Source organism: Aethalodelphis obliquidens, unplaced genomic scaffold (assembly GCF_003676395.1).
Source record: "Aethalodelphis obliquidens isolate GAN/ISIS:26980383/991018 unplaced genomic scaffold, ASM367639v1 scaffold1, whole genome shotgun sequence".
NCBI lineage: Eukaryota > Metazoa > Chordata > Mammalia > Artiodactyla > Delphinidae > Aethalodelphis > Aethalodelphis obliquidens.
Genome location: NW_020837945.1, coordinates 6,206,715 through 6,227,318, shown reverse-complemented (window position 1 = coordinate 6,227,318; position 20,604 = coordinate 6,206,715). Strand labels below are relative to the sequence as shown.

The window sequence follows — 20,604 nt, the reverse complement described above, 5'->3', positions numbered from 1 at the left end:
TGGGGTTCACCCTGGCTCCTCCATCCATCCAAGCTGTTAGCAAATCCTACTGGTCAGATTGCTCAGTGGCTGGAGGGGCAGTGTAGATGCGAGGAGAATACGATTGGGAGAGAAGTCTCACACATCTGCACTTGTTAAGAGCAGAGATGCTATCTTTTCAAGGCTGTTTGTAGAGCAGACGGTCTTGGAAGACAGAGGTGGTGTCTCCTGGAGCAAAGGGCAAATCTGCTTAACGTCCAGTGAAATAATGTTTCCTACAGAGAAAAGACAGGTTTGCTTGCCGTCCATCATAAAAGATCTGGATTCCCTAAGCCTGAGGGTCCTCAGTGGTGACGCAGACCCACTGCGATCACAGTATCCACCTGGATGGTTCTGCATCATCCTTGTAGGACTTGACGGGGGCAGGTGAAACTGATACAAACAAGAAGCACAGGCTTCATGCTATGCTGTAATACAGTCCTTTGTCCCTATCCCAGGGTCTCAAGTCTATACCAGGATCCAGGACATTGTGGCAGGCTTCCCTGTAAGTTTGCAAGTCAGCAAAATCCCTGACCCTTCACAGTTGTTGACAGTGTGATGTTTGGAGCATGGAGCAAACTATGATTATATACATAGAGGGAATTCGTGGTTAGGGCTCCACGCTTCCACTGCAGGGGACATGGGTTCGATCCCTGGTCAGGGAACTAAGATCCCGCAAACTGTGCAGCACAGCCAAAAAAAAAAAAGATACCTAGAAAACCCACAGTGTTTTAAGGGTGTTGTATTTCGGGCACTCATCTTTCTATGAATCAGAAAGCTACAGAGCTGCTAACAAAGCCCATTTCTTTGAGAGTAGACAAGGCATGAGATGAAAAAGGACACCTTAGATAAAGGCTGAGAATGAGACTGAAGAGGCTCTGCCAGAGGACAGAAACTGGGCCTCGTCAAGGAACACTTCTCACTCCCAGGGGAGGGGAGCTGGGCACTATTTGCCCAGCGGAATTTCAGAGTCGGTACAGACCAACGCCTACGGTCTATGTCCTAGTCTTTCCTAGCCGTTTCAAGTGGAAGCACTTCCTGCAGATGGCCTGTCCCTGTCTCACCGCTGTGCACTGGGTGTGTAGAGAACAGACACCTTGTCTTCTTAGTTTGTTGGTTTCTGTAGAAGATGCACCTAGACCTGATCTAGGTTACAAGATTCTAGACTTCAAGCCGGATACTGGACGAGACGCTGGGTGTCCTAGGACTGGGACGCACATATTTTGCATGTGCAAGGGGCATGAGTAACTGTGGTCAGAGGGCAGACCAGGCAAAATTAACGGCCCCCTCGTCCCCGCCCCATCCACACCTTTTGGTAGTGCCCCCCTCCCCCATACTGTCTGGATGTGACCATGGCGATTACAGCAAACTTGATACAGAAACTTGAAGAAGCACTTGCTAGTTTCTGTTCCCTCTCTTGCAGCTCTGTAATCACCATGAGAAATGCCTAGACAGCCCTGACCCAGGCTTGTCTGCTGGGGGGACAGGAGTGACACATGGAAGAGAGCCAAACCACACCAGCTGAGGCCATCCCAGAGCAGCCAGGACCCCGTCAACTCACATCAGACGCCTGACCACAGATACAGGAGCCAAGACCAGCTGACCAGGATCACTCATCCAACCTGCAGACTCAAGAAATGGATCATGGCTGCATTTAGTCTCCAAGTTCAAGTGTGAGTATTAGGCAGTAATAGCTAGTGGACAAGTTATCATTTTGCTCTTATGTGCCTGGCACTTTGGCCTTTAGGTTCGGTACATCTAGCTTTTTATGTCTTCGTTCTTACCACTGATGGGGCTCTTTTAATTTACAGACTCAAAGTCTTTCTTCACTTCAGAAAAATCTCTGTTGTCGTTCATTACTGTCTTGATCTGATCCCTTCACCAGGACACTACCTACATGTTGGAGGCAAGCTATCTTGTGCCACCTTGGGTCATCTTTCCATTTCTGTCCTTCGGCAACTAAGGACACCACTTCAGCTTAGTCTGCAACATAATGGCGCTGTATGATATACTGTAATTTACATGTAACAGTATATACACTTCAGATGACATACTGCACTCGTTCTGCCCTTCACTTCTATACGATACCGATTTTAGTTCTAAAGTTAAAATTTTGTCTCTTTCAAAATCTTCTATGCAGTTCTCAAATTTTCCTTTCATCTAGCTTCATCTCATACATTCTCATTCTTTCAGAAAAATCCAAAGTCCCTGAATTCTAAAAAATAGCCGTTTTCTATAGTTTTCAATAGAATGCGCTTCTGTATTTTTAAGGCCATTTCCTATCCTTTACATCACCAGTTCTCTTCGTGGGGCCCACGTATGTTGTTTCGGCTACTCCCCTTTGAATGGGAACCCTACCCAAGCCCGACGTTTACCCGGAAAAGGCGACCTCCCAAGTCCGTGAGCTCTGAGTCTCCCCCGACACCTCCCGCGCCCCCCGCACAGGGCTGTGGACCCGCACACCCTACACCAAGTCTCTGGTATCTCGCTTTTCACTGCGGCCCCCTCTGCTGCACGGATGACCCATCTCCCGCAGGTGCCACCTGCTGCTTCTCGCAGAGGCTTATTCCTGGATAGCTGAGGCCGCCTGTGATTCTTTCTTTACCAGAATTAATGAGAAACCACCATCCCAGGGTATCTGTTTTTATGGTTTTCCCAGGATCACGCCTGATGAAACTTTTCCAACTACTCCACTCCTGGCCGCTCTACATCGCCAAGAATTGTGGTTCTCAGATTGGTGGGAGGAGTGCTGAGAAGGAAATGGCCTCCTCCTGGCTGCACCACGAGGTCGGCATCTTCGGCATGTGTGTACACGTGTGTGTGTGTGTGTGTGTGTGTGTGTGTGTGTGTAAATACCACTCTACTGTTCACCAAAAGCATTTTTATATTTTTATTCTTACAACCACCCAACAATGTAAGCAGAGAATCCTCATCAGGCAGGTGAAAACCTGAGACTCGAGGGAAGTAACAATGACTGCACATTTACATTAATTCATTAAACTTTGATTTCTAGTTTTGTTTTTGTTTTTTTTTTATTTGGTTGTGCCAGTTCTTAGTTGCGGCATGCATGTGGGATCTAGTTGCCTGACCAGGGATCGAACCCAGGCTCCCTGCATTGGGAGCACGGAGTCCTAACCACTGCGCCACCAGGGAAGTCCCTGATTTCTAGTTTTATCTGCAGTTTACAGATGAGGAAACTGGGCATCTGCCCTGCTTGAAGGCATCTGCCTGAGGTCACCAGCCTGTAAGGGTTGCCCTGAGATCTGAATATAGGTTCACTCCAGGATGGATCTTCCTTACTTTCCACACTAACTCTCAGGGCAGGAAAAGACTCCAGGTCCAGCTGGGACCAGAACCCAGTGTTACCTCAGGGCTCTACAAACGCAGTGCCGGATGGATACATACATTCTTGCAAGAAGTAAAATATTTCAGTTTCTATCACTCGGGCACGTTGACGTGTGCTACGCACAAGCCTCACAGCACTTGACTACGAGAGAAACCGAGCTTACTTGGGGAGCCAACAGTCTCCCCTGCCCACCTCCAACCAGTAGCAACAAACACACTGAATCTAGAAGACAGAAATGGGTAAGCTGTCTCAATCTATAACATATCAATGACTCAATAACGAAATAGGAGGAAAGGAAGAAGACATAAGAAGCACTTCTCCACTCCACCATCTTAAAATTTATCTTCACTGATGCAGGTTCCAGTTTAGTTTGTGGGTCTGTGAAGCAGTGTGGCTCCTTGGAGCTCACGATCTAGTCACAGTCTAGTGTAATACTCTACCGCAGTAGAGCTGGGGACATCGACACATTAACCCTGCCAAAGAGCCCAGAAAGTCTGCGTAAAGAGGCTTCTGTGAGATATTACTGAAAATGAGGAAACACAAATTTTTTGGTTTCACTTTGAGTAAATTGATTTTTATTCACAAAAAAAAAAAAAACTGAAGAACTCATAAAATAGAACCTTTCCAAATAATAAGAATCACCAATAGATCATCAACTTTCAGGTTTCATACAGAAGTTTTGCACCAAAGTATATATTTTTCCATATTATAAAACCTGTCGTTATCTGTAGCTTTTAAACAATTTAACTCTATTACCTTAAAATATTCAAATAAAACAATACTCCCACCTAGTGGATAAAGAAAAACGTCTGACTTATTTCAAGTGTGAACAGTACCACCATAAAAAAGGAACAAAAACTACAATGAATTTAAAATAAGTTTATTCTGTTAACATCCTCAAAATACCTCCCTGAAAAAGAAGTAACCTACAAAACAGTGCACGCCGCTCCCCTTCTAGGAATGGATGGGTAATATACTCTACAAAAGAATCTTTGGAATCATGTGTAAATGTTACTCTGAATCTCATTTGTTGTCATCAATTTCTTCAGTATCTCTGTGCTCTGGGGAATATTCTGGAAGGAGAGAAAAAAGGCGTTCATATAGTGAGGCTGAGCATTCAGTCAGGAGCAAGGCACACTCTCGAGGCAGAAGCAGAGAAGGGCACCAAACGTGACAGGCCCTGCCCCTCACCTCCTCGCTCGGCAGACACGACATTGAGCGTGTCCCCCCCCCCCCCCCCCCCCCCCCCCCCGCAGACCCCACATTGCGCGTGCCCCCCCCCCCCCGGCCCGAAGCTCTACCGGGACCTCAGGTCTCCCGGGAGCCTAAAGCCCTCAGACAGACACAACACTCTGCTTGGCCCACCTGAGCTCAAGCCCGTCTGCACCCCAATACCACGCTCCCCACCGCTCTCCTCAAACGCACCCTGAACTTGCCAACTTCGTGCTCACGCCGCCTCCCTCTGCACGTTCCTCCCCCTAGGACTCACCCACCCTTCCAGTCCAGCTGGAGGGCCACCCTCCCCGTGGGGCCTCTCCTCGGGTCAGCCTCGCCCCCATCCCCCCGCCCTGGCTGGCACCTGGCACAGCGGCCGCCTGCGCCACCTCCAGGCTGTGGACCACCCAGCACCGTGGGGTCCACGCGGCAGGCGTGCAAGAGAATTCCATTTTGTTGACCAAATACCACTTTGAGAAGGACAGAAGAGATGACCTAAGCCAGGATGACTGTATCTGGTCATTAAGAAAACAGCACCGTTCAAAGAGCCACTGTAAAAAAGTTAATTAAATTTCCTCTCCAAAGAATATTTTTAGACACTGGAAGTTGACTTAAACCCCACATGGCAGATGATTTGCAAGTCTGAGAATGAGTGCAGATGCTCCTGGAGCGTCTGTGCCCTGAGCACCAACTGCACCACGAGCAGAACCCACCCGGCCCTCCTGCTGCAGCCCCAGCTCCTCTCTACTGTGCGCACCGCGGGGCTAACTGGCCGCACGGCAGTTCAGCTACAGAAGACGAAACAACTGGCCGACAGTCTGGGTCTCTCTGTTGACACAGGACTCTCTAAGTCACTTAAGCCTTGGCCCTCATGATGGTGCGCAGGGTGACAAGCAGACCTGGCGTCTTAAAACAGGGGATCGTGACAACTATGCACATCGACTTGACACAAAATACGGTGACAAAACTTAGGGGAAGTGTGAAACAGGAGAGGATAAAGCCAGATCGTGTACTACACCAGAAAACGGTAACACACCAGTTCACAAATCCTTCGGTGATCTGAAGGTGCAGAGTGGAACGTCCACCAGTGGACATGTGACAACAGGCCAAGAACAAACAGTGCAGAAAAGGTTTCACAAGGCAATAAGGAGGCTCAGGTCACACATATGCATCCCAGGCTTGGAAACTGATATCTCTCTTAAGGAAGGAAGAAATTTTGGCGAAAAAGAATAGGTGCAATGCTGAAAGAAGAGACAAATCCACAAGCCTGTGTGTGTGTGTGTGTGTGTGTGTGTGCACACACACGTACATGCGCACGCACACATATATGTATACGTATATACACATACACACACGTATGCTCACATGTATGTACAACCTGGAAGACAAGAGCTTACGTACAACCCACAGAATCTGTTATTTGCACAGTACCGCCGTAAATTTACATACATTTTAAATGTATTCAAATATTTTGTATTTTGCAATAAAATCTTTCTAAATTTGTTATTCATTTCTCATGTTTCACTATGTCCTTTTTAATGTCCCTCTTTTATTTTTCGTTATTTTATCTTTTATGGCAAACTGCCTTTCAGACAATTAGTTATGTGATGAAAATTTCTGCAGTGAACATGCTTGCAGCCACAATGTCTGTGGCAAAGATGCTCCAGTGAAAGTGCCCAGAAGAGACACAACGGCCATGGCCCCTGCTCTCAACGAAGTGGGAAGAGCCAATCGGTTAACTACAGATGCAAGCAGCACTATTAGTTACTATATCCTCGGAAGGAGATGCTAAATACAAAATAACTCAATTTGTCTGAAAGATTATCCATGACTCTAGCTCATCTGAAAGATATACTTGAATTATACTAAGCTACAGTTTCACTCTTACTAATTCAACAGATGGTTGAGGGCCTTCTACACATCATATTCAGGATGATCTGGGGACACCAAAAGGGAAAACGTTCCCACGGAGTTGACAATCTAATTTATGAGAGCTATGAAATGAGATGACGCCAACAGAACTTACAAGAAAAGCTGCCCTAATACCAATGGCCATTCTAGAATAAAACAAGGCTTCCAACTTGGAACAATGTTGTTATAATCTCTTCCCTTTAAGGAAGAAGTTCTTAAACCAGGAGTCCACGGACTTTCAGCTAATCTCTTAGGGAGAGGATTGGAGTTCCTAAACTACCTGAAATTACTGGCAAAACTTTTCTATACATGTTCCCATATGTATTTTTCTGGGAAAGGAGCCCACAGATATATCCAGACTGAGAACAGGGAACAGATTTATCTCATCTAGTCCCATGTAAAATTAAGTGAATAAACATGACGATAATTTGATCCATACTGTGCTCAAAAATGCCTTCTCAAAAATTACACCTTCCAAATTAATTAGTTACAGAAACTTCTTGAACAGTGAAAACATCTTTCCACACAAACATCTGGGGTTTAAAGCACTGATCTATCCTGACAAAACATGATCAAAATATTCTCCAAGTTACAGAAGTATATGTAGAAGAATATGTGACAATCAAATTCAAACTGCCAGACCAGCAGTTTTCTCTTTACGTGGAGAAAAAAGGATCTCTACGTGCTGCTTAGGTTTCACACTGATACCATACATTTCTGTTTGTTACTAAGTTCATTATAATAACTCAGCTATTAAGTCAATGAGATAAAACCTTACCTTAACCAAACTTTTCAAGCTTCTGGAAGAAAGTACAGGCTTAAAAGCTTCAACTGTGATTAGGTCTAATTTCATCACATCAGTATAACATAAGTACAGAATTGCAGAGATTTTCCATACTTGACAATAACTCAGAACTATGAATATACAAGAAAAAAAAATCACTTAAGTTTTCTGTTATATGATTTTGAAATTAAATACCTCTAACTCATAAAGGCTGCTTTTAAAAAGTCATCTCTGTTGCCTCTTTTAATCAAAGCATTTACTGACATTCTGAACCAATTATAATGCACATTTTCTTTCAAAGCCAATTTATTTTCCTAAGTTATCTCTTGCTTTTACAATTATGTTTATTTTGCATTTTCTGAACATACTACTGAGACACAGCTGGGTTAGCTAAGACACAAGATTAAAATTTTGCTGACTACACTAAAGTAAATTAAATAATAAATATACAATGCACAATGTAAAATATTTAGCCATTTATTCTAGTAAATTTAACATTTAAAGTTAAAAACATTTTATTTATTAACAAATAACACTGAATTATCTATTATAACATATTAGCCACTAAAAAGTGACAATCATAATTTGATATGATGTTAGGGTATAATTGGTAACAGGAATAAAAAATAAACTATTGAAGCAACTACCAAAATTCAATATCTGAAGCTTCTATTCTGACAATTAAAACGTACTTTACCAACTTCTCATACACCAACAACTTACATCTAACACTGGCTTGCATGATGAGTTATCAAAGACCAAAAAGAAACGGCAACTCGGAAGCTAACAGTTAAGAACTCTGAGCTGCTCTCATACAACTGTGTGTCTGGAAAGTTTCAAGACACAAACCAAACAGAATACACCAGCAACTAGAGCAATTAGTGAGGAGAAACAGCAATACAATGGCATCAATCATCATTAACAAACGGCCTCAAAAAGATCCCTACTGGTCCAACTCATAACTATGAATAAAGTAATAACAAGATAAAATGTGAATGCTATGCACTGTAATACCACCTGCTGCAGGAAGGTCATGCACGATATTTGGTTGTTCTAGCAGTGAACAGCAAGGAGGCTCTCTGAAATTCTGTGTTTTTAGGGCTTTCAGGAAAGGAGTATGAAGACTGCTGGTAGATTCTGAAGTTTTATAGTCAGTAACATGTCGACATGTAAGAATAGTTACTTGCATATTCTTCCTTGGACAAGAGCCAAAAACCTAGCACAAAATTGATTTCAAATTAAAAAATATATATATATAATTTTGTGACAGAATAGAAACATCCCTCTAGTTGTTTATCTACACCATTCATATATATATACACACATACACACACACACACCTTGCAGGGGTGGAACTGTCCATGGAAAAACAAAACCCATGCTTTGCTGTGCCCTCACCTGGGTCTCATCTTAATTCTGTCACTTTCTAGTTGGGTAACCTTCTCCAAGTTACCTTCCTCACCTGTGAACTAAGGGCTACTTACCTGAGGGAGGTGTGATCTGGATTAAATGAAGTCAGGAACAAAGGAGGCAGAGCAGCTAACAGCCAGGGATGCCATGGCAGGTAAGGCAGTCACTCAACTATGAGCACCTGTTCGTTTACGCCCTCTCCCGCCCGCCACAGATGCCTGCAAATTATTCTTTTTGGTTTGTTCCAGTTTGTTCTGTTTCTAAGATCACTACTTGCAATCAGTGTTGAGAACAGTGTTACACTGAATAGAAGTGAATGGGAATGACACCCATTCTTTACTGGATAAAGTGACGTGATCAAGATCTCTTCTAACACAGGTATCTCTAAGAACGCTCCACTTAGACTAGTGTTGTATCAGCAACAGGAAGTGATCCTTTCACTAATATAATAGGTTCAAGAACACTGTATTAAGGATGTTTCTAAGAACATCACTTGCAAGTTGCACTCATAAGTGTTTTATCAGTGCAAATGATTCTTAAATTCGCTTTTAAATTTATTTCAATCGTAGACTAAGTTTCAATCGCTCAAGACCTCAATGTCCACCTAAGTTGGTATTTCATGGATTTCCAGGGACCCTTCCAGCTTTTAAAATCTTTGGTGATGGAAGAAAAAAAAAAAAAAGCAGCTATCTTTTAAGGAAAAAAAGAGTAGATTTTAGGTCATTGCACCTTGTTTGAAAATATTTTATGAAGAGAGCAAAATGGCTATTTCAAATAGCAAGGGAACTGAAGATTTTACATTATGTGCCGTAAGTGATTTATAAGGCGACTTTAATTGTAGTGTAGCTTTATAAATAAACACAAAACTTAACACCACATACATTTGTCAGCAGATACGTCCCATTTAAGGGCTATAACGTTACTCACAAGGCCTGATTTATCATCCTCCCTAAAATACTTATCATCTGAAGCCACAATACTTGACACCTGTTGGACTGTGTGTGATTATCAGGATTATGCAGCTGACGTGAACCCAACAGCAGAGGGACCCGAAGAGTATCCCCGGGGCGGGGAAAATACTGATTAAAAAATTCTGTTTTGGAAATGCATAATTCTACATTTTTTCAAGTCTGAGAGAGAACAGCTGTTCCATAGTACAAAAATAATAAAACGTCCTACATAAACTGACAATACAATCAATATGGCAGCTTCCCACCCTTCTGAGATCTGCTGAAAGCTATGGACCCTCTCTCTAGAAAATACACGTAGGTACACAGCATAAAATCATATATACAACCATAAGATTCACAGATCTTATTAGAAAATTCCTCATTTAATAAAATGCATTGAATAACTTTTAATAAATGTTTCTAAGTATGCCAATCTGGTTTAAAGCAGGTGTACATCAAATTTTTTATTTCTAATGAACTTAATTGTAATACCTACATAAAAATATGCCTAAGATTTAAGTTGCAATGTTGAAAAGACGTATATAAAAGGGCTATTTCATTTAAAAATAACCTGCAACTACCAACTGGACTTCCCTGGTGGCGCAGTGGTTAAGAATCCGCCTGTCAGTGCAGGAGGCACAGGTTTGAGCCCTGGTCCAGGAAGATCCCACCTGCCGCGGAGCAACTAAGCCCGTGCGCCACAACTACTGAGCCTGTGCTCTAGAGCCCGTGAGCCACAACTACTGAAGCCCACGTGCCACAACTACTGAGCCTGCGTTCTAGAGCCCACGAGCCATAACTACTGAAGTCCGTGCGCCTAGAGCCCATGTTCCGCAACAGGAGGAGCCGCCGCAATGAGAAGCCCACGCACCGCAACGAAGAGTAGCCCCCGCTTGCCGCAACTAGAGAAAGTGTGCACAGCAACAAAGACCCAACGCAGCCAAAAATAAGTAAACAAATAATTAAAAAATAATAACCTGCAACTACCAAAATTAATGATTATTCTCTAAAATTTCTAGCTAAGTTCTTCACTGAAAAATTTGTTTTGGTGGACACATAACCATGTGCTCAATTTTCCCACAAAATGAAGCCTCAATTGATCCATTCTAATGCGACGAAAAATGGATGAAACCCCGGTGTGAGTGTCAGCTGAGCACCAACCCCAGGAACCCAGTTTCTCACCTCCCGTCCCTGTGCTTCCGGGCAGCATTGTCAGCACGGCCCATTTTCACCCGTGGCTGCAATCCTGCTCTGTTTCATGGGGGTAACTTGTTCCAACTATGTCTTATGTTTTTATGACCAACGATCTTTAGCACATTGCTGATCACATTTGCCAAATGAGTTCTTTTATTCTTTATATTCTGTAACAAACTCCTACTATATTTCTAAGGGAAAAAGCAAATACTTACCCCGCTTCAACATCTGACTACATAGGTTTACGTGTAAAGAAACGGAACCTTGATGAAGTAGCAACCCCAGAATCTCTCTTACCTTTTCCAGCCACTGATACTGCTGATCTTCAGCAACGTAGCAACTACATTGACAGAGCACAACCTGAAAATCAAACCCCGAGTTTTCTGTCAGGTCAAATAAATGTTACACACACCCCACACTGTCATCATATACATATCATGTGAATCCCAACATAACCTCTGGATAACACTTGTTTTGCTTAATCTGCTACTGCCTTCCTTATTTTTCTTTTTAAAATTTAAGAATCAAGCCACTACTGGCAATTAGTATCAGAGAAAAGTGCACATTGACAGAGCAACTGTGATGGCCGGCACAGGAGATTCTAAAGATACTATCAGTAAGTACTACCGGAGTCCTCTTTATAAAACAGAGACGACACCAGGCCTGCTGCCCATCCGGGGGTGGGTGGTGCCGCACACTGTGAAGATCAAACTCAGAAAGCGTTACAAAAACATTAAGTGCTATCAGGACAGCAGCCCAGCAGCATCTCAGCCCAGCGGCACCCTAGGACACTGCTGATGCCTGGAAGGCAATATTATTCTAGACACCATGTCCAGACCATGTGCTTGAAGTGAAAACATGCAATGCACAATGCTGTAAAAGGATGACATTCCGGATTATTAATGCTTGTGGAATGATAGCATCCATAAAAGTCAACTTTGTCTTCTATTGAAATATCGCCAGAAACACTAACACTTAATGACACAAGTGGGAAAAAATGAAACACAAGGACTTCCCTGGTGATCCGGCAGTTAAGACTCTGCACTTCCACTTCGGGGGCACGGGTTCGATCCCTGGTTGGGTGGAACTAAGATCTCGCATGCAGTGTGGTGTGGCCAAAAAAAAAAAAAAATGAAGCAGCAGCACAAGAGGGAAAAGGGACAGGGGGAAGAGAAAGACTAGATATGGAATTAGCTACACACAAAGATTCTGGATAGTCAAGAGACACCCAACCAATCAATGGTATAACTAAATGCAGTAACAGAAATTTCTACTGCTTGACCTCCATGATGTATTCTAGAGTGAAAACTTCCTACTAAGGATCAGATAAAGAACATGCTTTGGGACTTCCCTGGCAGTCCAGTGGTTAAGACTTCGCCTTCCAACGCAGAGAGTACAGGTTCGATCCCTGGTCAGGGAGCTAAGATCCCACATGCCTCGGGACCAAGAAACATAAACCAGAAGCAATGTTGTAACAAATTCAACAAAGACTTTAAAAATGGTCCACATCAAAAAATCTTAAAAAAAAAATGCTTAGTTTCCTTATTACTTATTTCCTATAAATACTGGATGTTTACAAAAATCCTTATGTAAACTTTAATAACTTTGGATAACATATTACAAAAACAAACTGTAAGTATTACAAAATCAAATTTTATAGTTTTCAAGGCTAACATTAAAGTATTATGGAATTACTGACTTCTTGCATTGTCTGAATCCCTGCCCCTGGCCTCTGTTCAAGCACTCAGCAGCTGTGGAACGGCACTCTGTCAGACAAGCAGGTGGCGAGACAGACATCACCTGCCCGGCCACCTCACCTGCCTGACCTGTCTCCCAAACCGCCCAGGACACTCCTTTCTCTCAATGAACCCAAGGATAGGATTAGGACAAACGGTTCCAATGAAACCACTAGGCATCAGCTACAGAGTTATCTTTCATAACTTAAAAAATCGGGATGAATTAGGAATTCGCTGACGGTCCAGTGGTTAAGACTCTGCACTTCCACTGCAGGGTGCACGGGTTTGCTCCCTGGTTGGGGAACTAAGATTCCGAAAGCCGAGGGGAGCGGCCAAAAGAAAAAAAAAAAAAATCAGGATGAATCAGGTGAGGATGAAAGCTTAAGGTCAACAGAATTGTATTTAGAATGCACGAAGCATCCATTTGCTCAATGTTAACTGAGTCCCTAGGCTGTGCTCAGCATTGGCTGAATACCGGGTGGGTATACAGCGACAAAGCAGAACTCCCTGCTTCCACAGCGGGTACGCATTTTCCCATGTTTACCTTTGCCAGCTTAAATCATTCTTTGAATGTGGGCAAAGTGTAAATATCTAATGTTTCTGGTTTGTTTCTAAAAAAGTTATTTCAGAATTTCCTCAGAAGTTTACCAACACACCACGGTAACATTTATATAAACAAAAAAGTGACGTTGTTGACCGAGTATGCTTCAATAAAAAAAGGTTTTTTAATTAAAATTTTTTTTAAATTTGTTTTTAATTTTAAAAAATAAAAATAAAAAAACAAGAACCAGACAAAAAAGTGGTTACTAACACTGCCTACAGGCAGAAGTCCTCAGCCCAAAAGGAGACATAAAGGAACATGAAATTCAAAGGAACACTACATAAATAATGCCTAAGGAACCCCACTTAAACATACAAGTCAGGCCCCACATACCGAGGGATTCGATTTTAGGTGATAAAACACACAAAAAGCCTCTGTGGGGGACAGGTGTGTAGTGTCCACTGTCCTACACCATTCATTCCAGAGTTTAGCACAACCAACTTCTTCCCAGACTCCTGAATTCATGATGAATGATGACAAAAATGCTGTGAAAAACAATTCGCATAAGTTAGTGTTTGGATCCGCAAGTTGCATTTTCTATTCAATAAAAAAGATATTCAGGTTACTTGAGAATCTTAGAGCTGAAAGAGCCATTGAGACCATCAACCTTATGCACACCATCATCTTGCAGGAAAACACGCTGAGGCCTCAAGAAGTTAAAGGCCACACCCTGAGCACAGGTGGTACTGGAGCCAGGAATCGAGAAGACAGGTTTGCTGACAGACTTTACCAGACACACACTGTAACACCCTTGTGGAAAATTTCAGGCCAGGAGAACTTCATGTAAATGAGTCAGCAGTTATTTACCATGTACTCCTCTACAAGCACTAGGGGTACCTTACAGGGCAAGGAATCTTCACTGGGGTTCCCCAAGGCGCTCCTCCACATCTGTGAACCCCCTAAAACGATACAGGTTTGTGTACGTGTGTGTGTGCGTTGTTCTAGCTGCACTCTGCACCGTTCTGGCTTTAACCTATCAAATGAATTCACATATGTGAAGATCTTAGAAACCAAGTACTGAAAAATGTAGCAATTATTATTGTCATTTTTAGAGTGCTCCATATGTTTTTAAAGGAGCTGGTTAACTCAAAAACATGCAAGGACCACTGTGACAAGGGGGCCGTGTTGCACATGCCACCGCTGCCCTCCCAGTCTGGCCACGACAGGCCCAGAAGCCTAAGAAAACCTGTATACTAGAAACCGTGTTTCCTTGACTTCGTAAGTTCCCAAAGCCAAGAACATTTCCTCTAAATCTCATTTTTCAAGCTTATCAAAAAGACAGTGCCGCATGAGCAGGGATAGAATTCACTCAGATACAAAGTTACCCTGCTACGACTTTTTCTAAAAAAGTAACAGACGTTAGAAATCTTTTATGGTGGAAATAAATAAGTAACTTCAGCTTTTGCTCTTTCAACAAAATGTGTAGTCTAATGCACTTGCACTTACCTACTGCGTTATTTCCTATAGCAATTATAAACTTGGAGCAAGGATATTTTTCTAGCAGAGAAACTTCCAAAGTTGTTTTTGTTTGTCTTCGAAGGAGCCGCACCTCCCTAACACAAGAAACGAAAGACGAAACGAAAGCAATTTAAATGTAATCAGTACTATACTATGACAAAAAGGCTACTATAAGTATGATTTTGTATTAAGTAAAATGCAAACTTTAATTCTATAAAGAACATAATTATAATCCTAAGGAAACAATGGATTCAGGCGACGATAACTAACAGGTAAAACCCTTTGCTGCAAAGTTCCTGGAGAACTGTACAAGAGGGATCAAGCTGTCCAGCTGACCCACTGATCAATCCATCTTAGAACCCCTAAAAGTGGGACAACTGGGCACAGTGTGCAGTGAGAAACTGCAAATACCACCTCCGAGGCATCCGTGCCAGCAAAATACTGACCAAGCCTCTTAGAAGGAGCTTCCCTTTACAGGAGATGCAGGTGATGGACACACATCTGCATAAACGACACCAAGAGGAAGCAATCAGGCAAATCCAGAGCATGGGACAGCCTGCAGGACAATCAGTCTCTCAGCCAGGGTGAAAAAGGAGGGGGACTGCTCCAAACGAAAGGAAGCACAAAAGAAGAAACATCTAAATGTAAGGTGCGAGCCTGGCCAGGATTCTGATTTCCAGAAGCCCACTGTAAAATGTCACGTCTGAGACAACTGCATAAATCTGACCACGGACTGGCTATTAAACAGTATCCAAAAAGTATTATTAATTGTTAAGGAGGATGACAGCATACGTAAGACAATGCCTATATCGTTGAGACGCATTCGGAAAACTGTAGCGGTGAAAGGCCACGGTGACTGGGACCCACCTAGGGGGTGGAGGGAGATAAAATAAATGTGGCAAAATCTTCATAACTGTTGAACTTACGTGACTGGATGGGCTTAAAGTGTCATTTTACTATTTTCTCCAGTGTCTGTGTGTTTGGAAATAATCCAGTTTTTAAAAAGACATATCCATCTGCTACTGATACGTAATACTAACTGAGGTGTGCGGCGGAGAAGAAAGTTCTAAAAGACCTGTCTTATGTCCATAAACCAAAGACACGACAAACCTGGAGCGGGAAGACAGCCCTGCAGCGCTGGAAAACCTAACAAGCCCGCAGGAAACCACCTGCATCAAAGCTAAAGGATGCCTTTAAAGACGCGAGGATCTGACGGCTGCACGGAGCCTGCAGCAAGCCCCGCAAGCCGCCTCCACCCGGCGCCCCCGGAGCTGTCTGGACCCCCTGTGCCCCTCGAGGATCGGTGCCGAGCGCGGAGCAGCCGCGACCCCGGGCCTGCGCGTCTGCTCCTGCGCCCGCCAGGCCGGGTCTGCGACGTCGCGCCCAAGACCTCACCTCTTCCGCGCCAGTTGCTGCCGGACCTCCCCGTCTTCGGGCGTCTCCCTCCTCCCCTCCTCTTCCTCCTCCTCCTCGTCCTCCGTCCCGGCTCGGCACGGCGCCCTCACCACCTCCCCGAAGAACGTGGCTGCCATAACCGCCCTCACACCCTCCCGGCCGAACTGCGGCTCCACAGCACGACGCAGGCGCCCCGCGCAAGCGCCCCTGATCACCACCACACACCGCCCCCGCCCCCCCGGGGGGGGGGGCACCACCCCCGCGCATGCGCCCCGGTCCTTGCGGCGGCGCAAGCCCGGAGCGTTTATTCTTCAGCCGCCTGAGCTCGGCGGGGCCACCGAGAGATCGGATGACTGCGGGCTAGAGAGGCGAGAAACGAGAGGCGAGCCAGGGGGCGGGGCCTCCCGTCCAGTAGGTAACGGGCAGAGGAGGGGCTCGGTCGCCCCAGCCCCAGTTTGCTGCGCTCCGGGAAGAGGGCAGCCCCGTTACCTTTCCTTCTTCAAATCCGTTTCTGTTTTCTTCTCCGTTAGGAGTGACTGGGTGAGCTTTGGTTTATTAAGCACCCGGCTTCAAACCGCGACCGCCCCAGGTAGGTGCCAGCCCGGCGCGTCCTAGGGACAGTGGACAGAGGAGGGCAGGAAGAAATACAGTGCTTCGCGGTGTTGTAAAAATGAGCCTTTACTCTGGCAATAGGAAGTCACATTTCAAAAGCTGATGCTTGTCAAGCTGATCTAAAAGACTTAACGCAAAAATAGTTGCTTCTTTTTTAAGACTTGGCCATTTCTAATACAAAGTTTGTTTTCGTTTTAAATAGCCTTTCATTAATAAGCAAAGTACGTAATTTTTGAATTGGTTCTCATCTTTCAAATTTAATCGAGACAAAGTTAACGGAGCACTAATCCAAGCAGGAGAGAAAAGGGACACTAGACCTTAGTGTAAATGAAAATACCCAGTATTGCAACGGAAAAAAAGTCCATTCACCTAGATTTAGTTGTGCTGAAACTAGAGGGCATTGCTTACATTCTGAAACCCTATCAATAAATAGTAACAAAGTTAAGTGCTAATTTGGGGTCGGGGGAGCCTCTTGAGATTAAAAAAAAATCTCAGAAATCTGTTGCTAGAAACATCTTGTTTAAAGAAGTGGAACAAGCCTTTCCATAAAATCAGTATTTAGCAATTTTACACATTACTGCAAAATAATATATTGAGTTTTGAAGAAATTTGAACATTTAAGTATAAACAATAAGACCAAATTGCTATCCAGTTAGAGCTTAGGAAACTTTGGGTATAACTAGCAAGCTAGAATATACAAGATTACCAGTGTAATATTTTAAAACTGCATTAACACTCCTGGGTTACTTGGTTTTATAGAATGACTGAATTGCAGAATAAAAGTTTGGGCATCACTTAGTCCTTCTGTTCAATAAAATAGCTTCATTTTTACCAGTAAGATCCTAAATTTGATTTCAATTACATTATGAAAAAAATCACTTGTGGAAAGCTGATTAAAATTATAAATAGGGTAATGATAGTACATTTAGCCATGATTAAAATTCTGCATACATTTCAGAGAGAGAGAGTTTTACAAGAATGTTAAATTTTAAACAAATGCTTACTTCATGCAGTTACAATAAATTTAGGCCAAACACTTAAAAAAAGGCACGTATATGTTCAAATTAAAAAGTCAACCAGAAAAGGGATTCCACTATGAAAGAAGGCTGATGATACAATCTCAAGTACTGACAGAAATTAACCCCACCACAGTAAGTTATAATTTCAAAATGAAATTTTCATGACACTGAACCTGTCAAAAAACTTTGAATAAAATAGTCTTAAACTGAGATTTTAACATTTTCATTTTATGGCATTTGTTGAGGACACAGCATACCCAATAAGAAGTTTCTATGAAATTAAGTGTAAATATGGGACTGAAAATGGGTTTAAACATTTCATTAAAGATCAAAAATCAAACCTCATGCACCTAAAAATATTAGCAGTTTATTAGGAATTCTTCCCTTTCTCACCTGTACTAGTACAAGTTACTGGTATCAGTATTTCAGATGAAAATATACTATAAACAGAGCAAAGAACACAGACTCCGTAGGTTAGAAATACTCTGGCTTATGCTAAGAAAAAGAAAATGACAACAAAAAGCCTTTTTTTAAGCAGACATGCAACCACAAATTTCTCAAGTAATCAAGACACTCAGTTGATCTGTATAACCAAAAAATATGCACTACATTAGTCTAATGAAAAAGGAATAGAAACCCTTAAGTTTCTATATTTTACTTTCTCAGATTTACACATGCAAATCTTATATTAATATTCACAGATATTTTTAAATGGGAGAACAGCTTGCTTCTAACAATTCAGTTTTCCAATAGCATGTTACCATGTTAAAAAGATTTGACAGTGCGTTCATTTAATCTGGTGATTTTAATTTCAACTATTAACAAATTAAACCTCATTGCAAATAAGTTCTTTATAGTATCAAGACCAGATTTTCCAATCCTAGTGAAGGACTGAAATAGCCCAGACGTGCTGCCATTGTGATGAGACTGTAATAAATTTGTAATAAGTTCATAAAGTTCTTTTAAGGTGCTATGGAGAAACATAAGAGGATGTGACTGTATCATCTAAAAATATGACTGTTTTGATCTACACTTTTTATTTTCTATGTCATTAAAACTAAGATCTGCCTCATAGTGAGGCACATTTTGGCCATCTCTGTAAATGCTGCTACATGAAAGTAAAAATGAGAAAAAGTTGTGATAGTCACATTCATAGCTTTCATAGAAAAATATATATTCCCTGAATTAGTCATATCAAGTGGTCACCATTCAGTATGAATTCCAGTATTATAAACAAAAGAAGAATACTAATGGATTTTCTCTAATTGTCTATTTCCAACGCTCTACTTCAGAACTCATTTATCAACATCCCCATCATTGAATCCCCAGGTCCTTCTATAGTTTAAGTTGTTTATAACTTTGGGGGCTGCGAATTATGGGGACTGGATCTTGTTAAAGTATTTGCTTCAATCAAAAGTCAAATAGGCTTGGGCGTCCCTGGTGGCGCAGTAGTTGAGAGTCGATGCAGGAGACGCGGGTTCATGCCCCGGTCCCGGAGGATCCCACATGCCGCGGAGCGGCTGGGCCCGTGAGCCGTGGCCGCTGAGCCTGCGCGTCCGGAGCCTGTGCTCCGCAACGGGAGAGGCCACAACAGTGAGAGGCCCGCGTACCGCAAAAAAAAAAAAAGGAAAAAAAAGTCAAATAGGCTCAATGGCACTTCCTCTTGAAATGTGCCTTTTTTCCTCTTATTTCATTAATGACACTATAGTCATGGTGGTCTGAAATTTTATACTGTAATGCAGAACGCTGAAAATTAGCATCAGGTTGAGATTTTGAAATCTCAACCCTGTACAATTCCCATTATTTTCTTCCTCTGAAGAATCAAGAGATTTCTTCAAGGCCCTCCCTTTCTGGAAAGGAATAATCTCATGACAGGCCATTTGTCTTTTCTTTCCGCCTCTCCAGCTACAGGCTCCACAATCTATTTCCCCTTCAGAATTCTCTGTAACGTGTGTCTGTACGAGGGCTGACTAGGAGGAAGCCGTCCTCCCACGTTGACCCACTGGATTATGGCTTTTAGAAATTCCTCCGAAGGTGCCAACAAGGGATTAACGTTTAGAGCTAGGAGCAGAATGCAACTGCCAGTTTACTTGTGGCCCCTGGTTTTCAATTCTACTCTACATTTTCATAGTCACTACTGTGCTTTTTCTTTCCAGGACCTGAACCGCCTTAAAAAAGGCATTTTTCTATTAATATCTTCTAGCTCCTTTTCACTTTCAGAATTTATGGTTGTGTCATCCTCTTTATAAACATTCAGGAATTTTTCTTAGCTGCAGCAGCAGCATTTCGACGGGGCAGTCTTGTGCTACTCTCCCTAATCCACCCCTTTTCTGGTCCTGAAATCGTTTCCTTTAGATTACTCATTAGCTTTATTTTATTTGCACCAACAGTGGCACATCTGTGGGGAACTTTCTCAGGCACCATTTTTGCTTTCAGAGTTTCACTAGGCATTTGCACTGCATCCTTCTGATTATGCATACATGTTCTCATTTTTGTATTGGGGTCTCTGTCTCTAGAACAGATTCTGAAAAATGAGTGAAAGTTCATATAAATGGAAAAATCTTGTAACACAAGATTTTACTACTACTTACATTCCTCAACAATAAATGTTAAAACTACTCACATTGCTAAATTAAAAAACATAAATGATCATCGTCAATGATACGTTTTCGACATTGATACAACCTTCCATTTCCTTATCTACAAAAGGAAGTCTTGGGTAGAAGCTACGATCCCTTGCACCTGGCATGCTTTGCAATCTGGAAGGGTAACTGTCACTCAAAGCAGTAGCAGACTTGTAAGAATGGAGTTAAGTACGTTCAGTCACTAACCTAAAGCTACTAACCTAAAAGCACTTTTTAAAAATCTGAATTTTTTCAATAGAACTTTGTAGGTTTAAAATTTTTGGTATCATTTCTAATACTCTATGTTGAATTACTTTAAAATACTCAATAT

At 42.5% G+C, this 20,604-nt stretch overlaps 1 protein-coding gene across 3 annotated transcripts; it reads right to left on the bottom strand.

Annotated features, from left to right (window-relative positions):
- Nucleotides 1–4,228: 4,228 nt before the first annotated feature.
- PSMG1 (proteasome assembly chaperone 1) lies at nt 4,229–16,243 on the bottom strand. 3 transcript variants are annotated; one of them, XM_027095307.1, is made up of 7 exons: nt 16,019–16,243; nt 14,612–14,718; nt 13,499–13,650; nt 11,126–11,188; nt 8,292–8,490; nt 7,269–7,405; nt 4,229–4,437 (listed from the first exon to the last, which is right to left on the bottom strand). In XM_027095307.1, the coding sequence occupies exons 1-7, from the start codon at nt 16,153–16,155 to the stop codon at nt 4,363–4,365; spliced, it is 870 nt and encodes a 289-aa protein (XP_026951108.1). In that variant the 5' UTR covers nt 16,156–16,243; the 3' UTR covers nt 4,229–4,362. The 3 variants fall into 3 exon arrangements, with proteins under 3 accessions (XP_026951108.1, XP_026951186.1, XP_026951255.1); XM_027095385.1 differs by lacking the exon at nt 16,019–16,243 and adding an exon at nt 15,734–15,980; XM_027095454.1 differs by lacking the exon at nt 14,612–14,718 and having other exon boundaries at nt 16,019–16,203.
- Nucleotides 16,244–20,604: the final 4,361 nt, after the last annotated feature.